General features: G+C 41.4%; 3 protein-coding genes across 4 annotated transcripts; 2 read left to right on the top strand and 1 right to left on the bottom strand.

Annotated features, from left to right (window-relative positions):
• Positions 1 to 686: 686 nt before the first annotated feature.
• b3galt6 (UDP-Gal:betaGal beta 1,3-galactosyltransferase polypeptide 6) lies at positions 687 to 3,892 on the top strand. The gene is made up of 2 exons (XM_072382509.1): positions 687 to 1,108; positions 1,614 to 3,892. Exon 2 carries the CDS (start codon positions 1,624 to 1,626, stop codon positions 2,641 to 2,643), a length of 1,020 nt encoding a protein of 339 aa, XP_072238610.1. The 5' UTR covers positions 687 to 1,108; positions 1,614 to 1,623; the 3' UTR covers positions 2,644 to 3,892.
• Positions 3,893 to 4,429: 537 nt separating this feature from the next.
• On the bottom strand, positions 4,430 to 5,942 carry LOC140304029 (protein FAM107B-like). Its single transcript, XM_072383048.1, has 4 exons — positions 5,896 to 5,942; positions 5,575 to 5,731; positions 4,689 to 4,833; positions 4,430 to 4,555 (listed from the first exon to the last, which is right to left on the bottom strand). Exons 1-4 carry the CDS (start codon positions 5,915 to 5,917, stop codon positions 4,430 to 4,432), a joined length of 450 nt encoding a protein of 149 aa, XP_072239149.1. The 5' UTR covers positions 5,918 to 5,942.
• A 3,162-nt stretch (positions 5,943 to 9,104) lies between these two features.
• Positions 9,105 to 10,811, top strand: LOC140303658 (protein kish-B). 2 transcript variants are annotated; one of them, XM_072382508.1, is made up of 3 exons: positions 9,105 to 9,208; positions 9,541 to 9,672; positions 10,495 to 10,811. In XM_072382508.1, exons 1-3 carry the CDS (start codon positions 9,199 to 9,201, stop codon positions 10,575 to 10,577), a joined length of 225 nt encoding a protein of 74 aa, XP_072238609.1. In that variant the 5' UTR covers positions 9,105 to 9,198; the 3' UTR covers positions 10,578 to 10,811. The 2 variants fall into 2 exon arrangements, with proteins under 2 accessions (XP_072238609.1, XP_072238608.1); XM_072382507.1 differs by having other exon boundaries at positions 10,449 to 10,811.
• Positions 10,812 to 10,913: the final 102 nt, after the last annotated feature.

The following is a 10,913-nucleotide window of genomic DNA, read 5'->3' as shown; positions in this document are numbered from 1 at the left end:
GGTAAATGTGGTTACCAGCCCTGTTTGGTGGTGGATTCTTGTTGTGTGAAGACCTACTCTGTATAGGAAGACATTAACTCAAACATGCCCAGCTACATGGCAGTTATGTAATGATCCTCTGAAATGTATCCTTGCCTATACTGTCATGAAAGTCCAAGCACACTCGATCTATCTAGATCTATCTATCTATCATTTATTCAGGCGGAGACTATACAAAAGAGTGTCCTGGCACGGCTGATGTTTGACATCGTGCAGAAAGCAGAAGAGACTAAGAAAATCAGTAACCTATACTGTCCAAGTTCATGTCACAGTTAGTGTGGTTTCAGGTGGCACCAAAACAGAACAAGACTACTTAGAGCCCTGATACCGACTGGGACCAAAGGCAAGATAGGCCTGAAGATACAGAGTAATAATCTGAGATGAGTAAATGGGAATAAACAATCATCCTCACACCCACGCACCCACAGATTGTAACACATGATAAACTGGCCATAAACATGAATTTTTCCTTGACAGCTACATCCTATCATATGGCGCTTTTATTTTGAAGCAAACGAGTCGACGTACGGTTCTGCTCTGAAAGCAAAGATGCAATCGTGCGCATGCTCCGGTCAGAAGCTCCTCTGTCCTACAGCTCTCTTATCTTTCCGCACTCACCTTTGGTGTTTTCTGACCCTGAATGCACACCTGAAATGTATTTATATTCATTACATTATATCAACGCCCGTTTTTGGATTGAACATGCTATTAAACGCATGACAAGTGTTTCTTTGTATCATTCTGGTCGTACCTAGTGGGGGCTTCACTTCCGGTTCCTCTTCGTCACTGCCCCACGGTTCTGATTGGGTTCACGGTGCAAGGCAGAAAATGAATACAGTGACACCAGATAACCCCCTTAGCAGCTTATTGTAACCGTCCACGTTAGACGCGCTGCTTTCTATCTCGTGTTAAGACCAACATGAATAAGCTGTGTGTGTTTACATACTGTCCAGTGAGCTAACAGAGTGCTCAGATGGCTTCATCTCAGTAGCTAACGCTAGCTCTGCGCAGCCGCTGCCTGTGGCCCGCCCTGGCTGCAGCGCTGAAGAGACAGGCTCGTGTTAATAAGGTAAATAACAAATCCTCTTTAATAAACAACCGTCTTTAATTGATAACCGCTCACAACATGGTCGTGACACGGATCGGGGTAGCTCAGCTTGTGTGCTTAACCAGTAGGCGGTGCAGCTAAGTCACAGACATGCAGCTGATTTAAGGCTCCTTTGCTGACTTTCCCCGTTATTCAGTGAAAAGGACAGCCACCGCTTTAATGCCGTTTACTGCTAGTCTGGCTGATTATTTGGCAGTGCTCTCAAGGGCCTGTTGGTGTCTGTTGTGCACGTACACACAGATGTGCAAATCATGAAAGCAAAAATGCGATGTTGTTTAATAACCAGCTGCACCTTCATGCAAGTATGTCTTCATCTTATGACATAAACAAGCAATTTTAATTTGTGATCTATAAATCCCTGCACATTAACTGCTCCTTTACAGGCCATGCTTTCAGAAATCTGTTGTCTTTTTTTTTTTTTTTTTTACAGTATAATATTAACAGTCCTTTGTGTGCTTCCCCGCAGACTCTGCACCATGAATCTGTTCCGTCTGGTATGCCGCCACAAAACGGCTCTGGTCATTGGCACTGTCTGCAGTTTTGCTGTAGTCCTAGTCTTCCTGGCCAAATGTACTTCTGAAACCTTGAAACAGGGTCACTCAGATCCTCCGGGCTTTGCCCCCCACGGTAATGCTTTGCAGTCCCGTTCAGCGCAGCATAACGCTCCCCCCATGACTAAAAGCTTATCAGCATTCCTCGTGGTCCTCATCACAACAGGACCCAAGTACACAGAACGCAGGAGCATTATCCGCAGTACCTGGCTTGCCAAGCGAGACTCTGATGTTCTGGCCATGTTTGTGGTCGGAACTCAAGGCCTTTCGAGCGAGGACCTTCAGAATCTGAACACAGAGCAAGGGAGGCACAAAGACTTGCTCTTGCTTCCTGATTTGCAAGATTCTTATGAGAACTTAACTCTCAAGCTCCTGCACATGTACTCCTGGCTGGACCAGAACGTGGACTTCAAGTTCGTCTTCAAAGCGGACGATGACACATTTGCCCGCTTGGACCTCCTTAAAGAGGAGCTGAAGGGGAAGGAGGCCAGCCGTTTATACTGGGGCTTCTTCTCAGGGAGAGGCCGGGTGAAAACAGCTGGGAAGTGGCGTGAAAGCTCTTGGGAGCTTTGCGACTACTACCTACCCTATGCGCTGGGCGGCGGCTACATTCTCTCGGCTGACCTGATCCAATACGTGCATCTCAACGCGGGCTACTTCAAGACGTGGCAGAGTGAGGATGTGTCGCTGGGCGCCTGGCTGGCGCCGGTAGATGTACGGCGGACGCATGATCCACGTTTTGACACGGAGTACAAGTCGCGCGGCTGCAACAACAAATACTTGGTGACACATAAGCAGAGCCTTGAGGACATGTTGGAAAAACACCAGACTCTGCAGCGTGATGGGAGACTCTGCAAGGAGGAGGTCAAGCTGCGGTTGTCTTACGTGTATGACTGGAGCGTGCCCCCCTCCCAGTGCTGCCAAAGAAAAGATGGGATTCCATAAGTGTTGTCTGTTTCACAAGTGTTTCCCTTGTTATTACGTATTATTCTGTCACAAAAGTTCTTTATTTTATTTTATTCCCCCACAAAATCTCCACTGTTAAGCCATTTAAAGGTTTTTGTTTTTTGTTTTTTTTATCTTGTACTAGAAGTCACAGCAAAAGCTGTAATGCCATTAGAAAATGTCATTTTAGAGTTTTAAAACCAAATCACTTTAATATTAGTTGATAATGAAGTGTAATAACACACACTGGAAGGTGACCTCTGTTTCCAGAAACAGATGAGGGGGGGGGTTTTAAACGGAGCTGTAGCTTTTGTTATCAAGTCAAATACCAGTTAAACAACTACAAATTGTATGACGATTGAATTTGTGTTGGAAGCCAATCTCGGTCCTGCATCGTTAGCACAATGAACCTCACTTTTATCTCCAGTTTACAATGTTGGTGGCCTACTGTCTTCCTCTGCCTGTGCTTTCTCTGCTGTACCTCCAAGCTTATTGTTTTTTTTTACACGTGATATACTGTATGTTATGTTATTTCAGTATAGTAGGTAGTACAGTGAGACAGACGGGAGATTCTTACCCCACTTTGATGTCTAATATATTTTTTTCCTCCTCTTGTGTGAAACCGTTTATTTTGTACTTTATTTATTGTTAACTTATTGCGCAGCAAACACATCGCACTGGTAGAGCTTTTGGACAAAAGCGCAGTGGATGTGGTCCTTGTTTGTGGATACCGTTTTTACTGCTAAACGCGTTGGACAAATGTTTGACGGAGTCGGTGGAAAACTGTTTGCTTTTTGAACGAAGCGCTCTTGTTTACGGTACTTTTTTGTTGTTTACGGTGTTTTGCGATTTTTAAGCGTACAAAGAACGTGCGAGAGCGAATAGTTGAATCCATTTTGTTCAGCCTTCCCTCTTAATCCATATACTGGGGCCTATGCGAGTAGTCTGTGATGGTACCAACCCGACCAATGCAGCAGTCGCACTGTAGAGTTGAGTTCTGTGCATTGATGGTGCAGAAAGATAAAGTTACTCATGAATGTTTGCGAGCAGCACACCCAGCACTTTGTCGCTTTTTTAAAAAAATTCCGATAATCATCCTTTATTGATTATTTGTCTTTTGTGATGTGAGGCTCTCCAACCTTGAACACTCCCTCTGATGTCCATAGCTGTGTCTTAAAACTTGTGAAAATGTGTGCAGCTGCTTTGATTAAAGAGTTTTTCTGGAGCCCCAAAGTTTACCGGAAAGGCCTCTTTCTTTTTTGTGACCGCTGTTAGAGTCGCTTTCCTCACAAACGGATTCAAATTCAATTCAAATTGGGTTGCTCTGACTGGATTCATACACGTCAAGCCCCACCAGATCTTTTAATACAGTTTTTAAATGCATTCATGTTACTTTAAAACATCTTTTCGTGTCTTTTGAATAAGATAAGTTGTAGTCAAAGACTCCACAAAAGGCAAAGTTGCTCCTTAGAGGACTTGCTGATAATATGACGCTTCAAAATGTAGTGACTGATCAAAAATGCAGTCATATTTATCCAAGGACCCTTGGCTATATGTCTTGTAACACAATTTGAAGGAAATGTTTAAAGCACAGTTTTAAATTTTGAAACGGTCTCCTAATTATTCATTTTTTTCCAAGCTGGCACGTTGGCCTCAACGCAGAGTTCAAACAAAGGCTTGAAAATTTTGATAATTACACGTGACAACGTGTGAAGTTGCCCACCGAAATGATGTTTCTTTTTTTCAACTGACCAAGCCAAGAGTATATTGTCAAATTTACAGTGTTTTATTTGCCCGTGTTCTCTGACAGGACTTGGGAGGAATTTGGGATACGCTTCAAGGTTTGTCTCACGCGAACAAACTCTGGCACATTTTTCAGGCCTTCAGTCCTCCTCCTCTCCTCCAGCTCGTGCTGCAACACAGGAAACATCAGGTTTTGGGCATCCTCCTTAACAAAATCTTTCTCTCTTTACATATAGTACACTATCACATAACTTCCTGTTCATTTTATTGACTTTTTCTTTTTTTGTAACTATCATACTTACACGCTGTATTCTCTGCTGTCTTGAGCGCAGCTTCGTTTCTAAGTCAGATGGAGGGTAGAGAGCCAGCTCTCGTTTCTTAAGCTGCTCTCTCCTTTTGTGTTCCAGCACGCGTTGCAGCTCCGGCTTCTTTCGCGGAAGGACACCTCTGAAGACACAACCAAACACTGAGAGATGGAATGTATCTCTAGAGTAGAAATAATAATCAGAAGTGCGAGAAAACATTGTCCCTGAGGTGCTGCCGATCAGCTGTTTCAAATTAAATGTGATTAGTTAGGAAAAAACCCAAAATTTCCTGTACAATTGTGCGCATTAAACATCTACTACAAACTGAAAATATGTGGACAAACCACTCTTAACATAGCCGACACCTCACTCTGTTCTGTAGGAGATCTTTCAGAGAGATCAGCAGTGATGTTTTTGATGGTGCTGCACCTTTGACTCGGTCAGCGTTAAACTCCACCTGAGCATATTGCTTATCTGCGGTCACAACCTTAGTCAGCTGGACTGGGAACGCCTAAGAGGATTCATCAGCTGAGGGACGGGGTGGAAGTAAAAAAAGATGACATATAGAACTATCCCTACTTTTTGGTTGCACTTACAACAAACCTTTAATACACACAAGCCCGGAGAAAAATACATAATTAGCAGCAAAAACTAAAAGAAGACAAGGGGTCACTTAGAGCTAAGATAATAACAGAAAGAACATTAACAAAACCAGCTACAAAATTAAGATCATACATCTCAATGGATTTCCATCTTCTACAATGATTTACGGTTTAAAATTCCCTGGTAGATGTTGATAGCGAATGTGACATTATCTGCACATGAACAGCATGAACCTGCTGCCGGTGTGACCAGATAAACACGAGGCTTCATGTTTTCTTACTGTCTGCAACAGAATAGCAGCTCCTGATGAAGAGCTCTGAGTTGGAGAGAGGCCAGCACGGGATTTATCAGCTTTTGTGGTTTGATGAGGTCATCTTCCTCCTGTTGTTGATTTTCGGTCACCTTGTGAGGTGGGATCATCCAGCAGTGATGTTTGTCTGAGACACATAAATGGGAGTCAGTGTGTGTAGCAGCTGCAGAGCTTGTTCGTAACGAAAAATGAAACTAAATATTGTGATATGACTTTCATTGCTCCTTTTTTTTTTCTTTTAAAAATTCATTGAGGCACAATGAGCTGGACTGCTCTTTGATTCAGTCTTACCTCGTCTGTTTCTGTGGCCCATCTTTTGTGACACCTAAATGAATACCAGGAGTTAGTCAGTGCCATTAGGAATATGAACAAAACTGACTTGAAAAGACGTACATCTAAACAGACGGTCCTTCCATCCATATGTTTGAAAATCAATTAAATCAAATTACATGCTGCATTTATTATCATCAACGGGTACAAGTATGACAAAGAAAAAAAGTAAACACTGCTTTCTTCAAAATAACTTGTAAACATTAAATGTCTTCAGTATGTCGAGTGGTTAAAAAATGATGGTACGCTGACTTTTTTTGTATTCATCACTATCAGTCAAAACAGTCATGTTAAACTTGAAAAATAACACAAGTTACAGTGAGTTTAAACTGCTGCAGAATAGTTGCACCCTGAAAACTGAGTCCATCATATGCCCACGTTTTTAACCAGACCTCACTGACTTCTTTATTTGGTTAGACTCAAAGTATTCAAATCAAAAAAGTATTTGGAATAGATGCTGATGAATTTGTACTTTGCTCAATTTGTAACGCGTGTCCTTATTTCCCCACCAAACAGCTCGGAAGCGAGTACAATCAAACTAATCTTACCTGTGTGCTCTGGTAGAGACGCATTGTTCAGAAAACAAAGAGATTCCACAGGTGGAGTGCGAAAGGTAGAGTGGTCTGTCCCCCACAGAAACAAATGCAGTGGGAGAGGCTCTCTGCACAGTGAGCTGCAGCTTCACTGAGACTGATCAGAGCAGGTGTGCCACACTGTCCTCTGATCAAATCTCATTACTTGTCTTACAGCTCTTTGTTCCACACTTGTTCCCTTCAGGGGAGAAACTTCTGTTGTCTCTGAGCAGCAGCATATGTAGAGATTAGGATTATCTAATGTAACTATGTGGATAATGCACACGGAAGACTGCTATTAAAACAAATGGGGCTTTTGTTTCTTGGCTTTGCTGAAGAATATAGAATATTTGAATGTTATATTAACTTTGTCCTTTCTGTATTTCTTGTTTATTCATTACATGCTTTTGTTCTAATGACTTTAGCTAAATAGAACACGTCACATATCAGAAAAAGAAAGCTCACTGAAATCTTGGCACTGCAAGAAATTTCTGTGGTCCGAAAGCAAAGTCAGATCGTAGCAATAATCAGATGAAAAATAAAGTAAAACTGATCATTTCTGCCCTGCTGCAGTAGTAAACAGAAATGTGGGGATGCCACGAGCAAATGCTGCATGTAAGTATGAGGCCAAATATGCCAAGAGCTGACAATATTGGAGTTATCACTGTGAGACTTGGGGTATTAAATATCTGCAGTACATGTAGGCCTATAGCAATGTTAATATAATAATGAAGGTGCGTTTAAGTCTAAGAAACTTGAAGCTAGAATATTGTGACTATCTCATCAATAATAACTGAAGTAAATACAGTTCCATAAACCAGAGTGACTGTGTCTCTGTGCAGTTCTTGCTATGTTTTCCACACTGCAATGTATCAAGTCAAATGATGTGCCTCATTGTATGTTGCTCTATGTGTTCAATTTTAAAGACAAGAAAGAAAGAAATGATTTGCTATAAAATGCATGCCATATGTGCTCTGCAGTTATTTGGACAGACTGGACAGACAAATTGCTCCATGAAGCTACTTTGGGAGTAAGACGGGGGTGGCTCTGCTGTATAATGGTGTCAGCTCATTGAAGTGTGGGTGGAAGCTCACTTTAATCCTCATCCTTCCCTCTGCTGCTGCCAGCGCTGTGTCCAGGTGCAGAGTTCTAACAGAGGCCAGCATTTGTCACCTGTTTCTTCATAGTCTCTTTAGTGTCCACTTATAGGTGTGGCCTTCATCTGGTTTTGCCACATTCTGAATAAAATTTCAAATCTGAGTCACGTTGAGTTACTCATTTGTTTCAGATACATTCTACTAAAAGTATAAACCTGTTCAAATCCAAAAAAGTTGGCACGTGAGTGTAAAAACATTTCAATGATTTGCTAATCTTTAAAAGCCTGTATTCAATTAAATTATAATTCAAACAAAATATATTAAACAGTAAAAAGCGCTTTTATTGTTTTTTGTTTTTTTTTAAACAAGCTAATTTTTACACAAAAGAAACACAATTTTGTTCGAATAGGCATTGGCTGGAGGAAGCCTGTTTAGGTGAAGACCTGAATTGTTAAATAAACTTTGTTACTGTAATATCACATTCTCCTCTTAACATGACTCTGCAGTGAAAGAGTCTCTGTGCTAATCTGGTCCACCTGTGGTTCAAAGCCATTGAGAACATTTACCATATTATGAAACAAACAAAATAAGACAAAAAGGTTATGAACTGTTGAGCTGGTAAAATTGCATGTCTAACAAGAACAGGGGAATTCTCAGAGGTTCAGCAATTAGTTGCCTAACATTCAGTTTTTATCTACATTTGTAAACAAGTTCACAACTTTATTCATGGAAATAGGGGTGAAGCTTTTTTTTTACTTTTTTACCAACTGATGGAAAGTCACATTTAAGTATATCATGAATTAGGGGCAAATATTTCTGCGGCCGTGGACGTGGCTCAGTGGTGAATGTGGTCGTCCAATAACCTGAAGGTTGGCAGCTTGATTCCCACTCTCACAGATTGATGAACTGACAGCTGGAGGGGTGGCACCTCTTTGTCACGGCCGAGGTGCCCTTGAGCAAGGCACCATGCTCCCCCCGGGCACTACGATTGGCTGCCCTCCGCTCCAGTGTATGGCATCTGTCTCAATGAGTGTGTGACCATGTGCATGTGCATGTGCGGAGGAGTAGTTTTGTGTATTTCATATATACACTGGATAGTGTAGTGATATGATTGCCACCTTCCGTGTAGGAGATCTGGGTTCAGATCCTCTGCATGAAAGGTACCACCTCCAGTAGGGGTCCTTTGGCAAGACCCCCTTACCCTATCTGCCTACTTGTAAGTCACTTTGGATAAAAGCATCTGCCAAATGCATAAACAAACAAACATATAACTTCATGGTGTTTCATGAAAAAAGTAATATATAGATCTAAACTATCAGTAAAACATATTTATGGGTTGAGAAAGTATATGCAATAAAAGTGATATACCTATCTTTAGAAGTTTATGAGTACATTTACACGTCAGCCTGTGTTCACGGTCAGAGCTGTAACGCTATATTCCGATAGGTGGCAGTATTGTCAGCTGGACAACAACATCAACATCAAGTATGACGCGTAGAAGAAGAGTGTAAACCAGAGAAAATGAAGTATATAATGGGTTGTTAATGTAGAAGAATTAACAGTCATATAAGATCGTCGAAAAGTAAACTGCAGATATGACCAATGGTAGGTGTACGGCTTTATCCGTTAGGTTTGCGGCAGCAGAACAGAACATTTAAGTTGAGCTACTTCTGTGAAAGAGAGCTAGTTGAGGCTAGCTTAGCTGTAGACTTGGCCCTGGGTTGTATTATCTTTTGCCAAGGTTTTTCATTAAATAACTTTGAATAGTTAACGTAGATACAAACTGAATAATTTGCTCAGGCTGCAGATATGGTTCATTGTAACTAACCTTGTACCCACCCTCTTGGTTTATTATTAAGATGAAGTGCAAATGTAGATTTAAAGTCACTACCAATGTTACAACAATGTCCTCCTGTCTTCCGTGTCCTGTTCCAAAGTGTACTCTTTCGATGGCATCCTGGTGTTTGGGCTGCTGTTCATCTGCACATGTGCATACCTGAAAAAGGTACCTCGCCTCAACAACTGGCTGCTGTCTGAGAAGAAAGGAGTGTGGGGTGTCTTCTACAAAGGTAAACAGAAAGTAAAATCTAATGGCTCAACACAACACATGTCTCTGTTTTGTAGCTGTTGCGTTCTTTATGTCCTTAAGATGACACTTTGTGGAACATGTTCTGTGCGCCTGCACAATGGATATTTGAACTAAATGATGACTGAGCAGGTATCTATCAGTGGTTTAAAAGATAGATAAACTTAAGGAAACAGTCATTTGTCAGCCAGTAAATGTCTGGTCGACTATACAGTTACTGCTGATCTTACTGTTTTGTATCTCGTGTTTAACATTATAAGTAGTGTAGCTAAATGAGCTAAAGTACAACGTTATTGTGCTAATTTTCTAGAAGAACATATACATCAGCATGATGAAGTACTATTGTTTTTATTTATCTTTATTTCTTCTTATTATTTTTTAATTTTGTGTTGATTTTACAGAATTTTCCAAAGAGTAATCTCACATAACCAGATCCATCTTCACTTCTTTGTTAGAGAATGGCTGGCTACATCCACAAGCATTTCTGCCATAGGGGAGAAAACACCACACTGGATTATTTGTGTTTTTTAGACCATTTACAGTGATGCTTAGCAGTGCAAAGTCTGAGATGTAGCCACAGTAACCCTGCAAAATACTCTCAGAGGGCCACTTGTGTTGGTGGAACCAGTGGGCAAACATTCTGCCCCAAATCACATTTGTGGATCTGTCACAAGGAATAATCAGCACTTAACAGCCCCGAATGTTATTTATGCATGTACTGTGTTGTTTCACCTTCTTCTCCAATGCTTTATCTGTTAGTTGCTGACCTGCAGTTTTCTTCACTCATGCAATCTCTCATCCTCAGCTGCCATAATTGGAACGAGGCTTCACATTGCCATGGCATTTTCCTGCGTGGCCATGGCGTTCTACATTGTATTCTTGAAATGATACTCTGACTGGATGGCTGCAGGCTGGGGATGGACTCAACTCCGTGGATATTTGTTAATCCTTGTTGTGGGACACCACTTGTATTAAATGGCAGATGAAACCCTGCTGGGCGTGTGGACTCTGAAAGTCGAACCAGTGCTGCCCCCGTCTGGTGACTGCGTTTATAAATCCTTCCTGAATAATACACTATATTCACTCACCCATCCAAATAATTAAATTCAGGTGTTCCAATCACTTCCATGGCCACAGGTGTATAAATTAAAGCACCTAGACATTCAGACTGCTTCTACAAACATAGTGAAAGAATGGGTCGCTCTCAGGAGCTCAGTGAATTCC

The sequence above is a fragment of the Leuresthes tenuis genome, unplaced genomic scaffold (genome assembly GCF_036924035.1).
Source record: "Leuresthes tenuis unplaced genomic scaffold, fLeuTen1.0.hap1 SCAF_3, whole genome shotgun sequence".
In the NCBI taxonomy this organism is placed as follows: Eukaryota; Metazoa; Chordata; class Actinopteri; order Atheriniformes; family Atherinopsidae; genus Leuresthes; species Leuresthes tenuis.
Note: the sequence above shows the minus strand (reverse complement) of the source record. Positions and strands in the feature narration are given on the sequence as shown.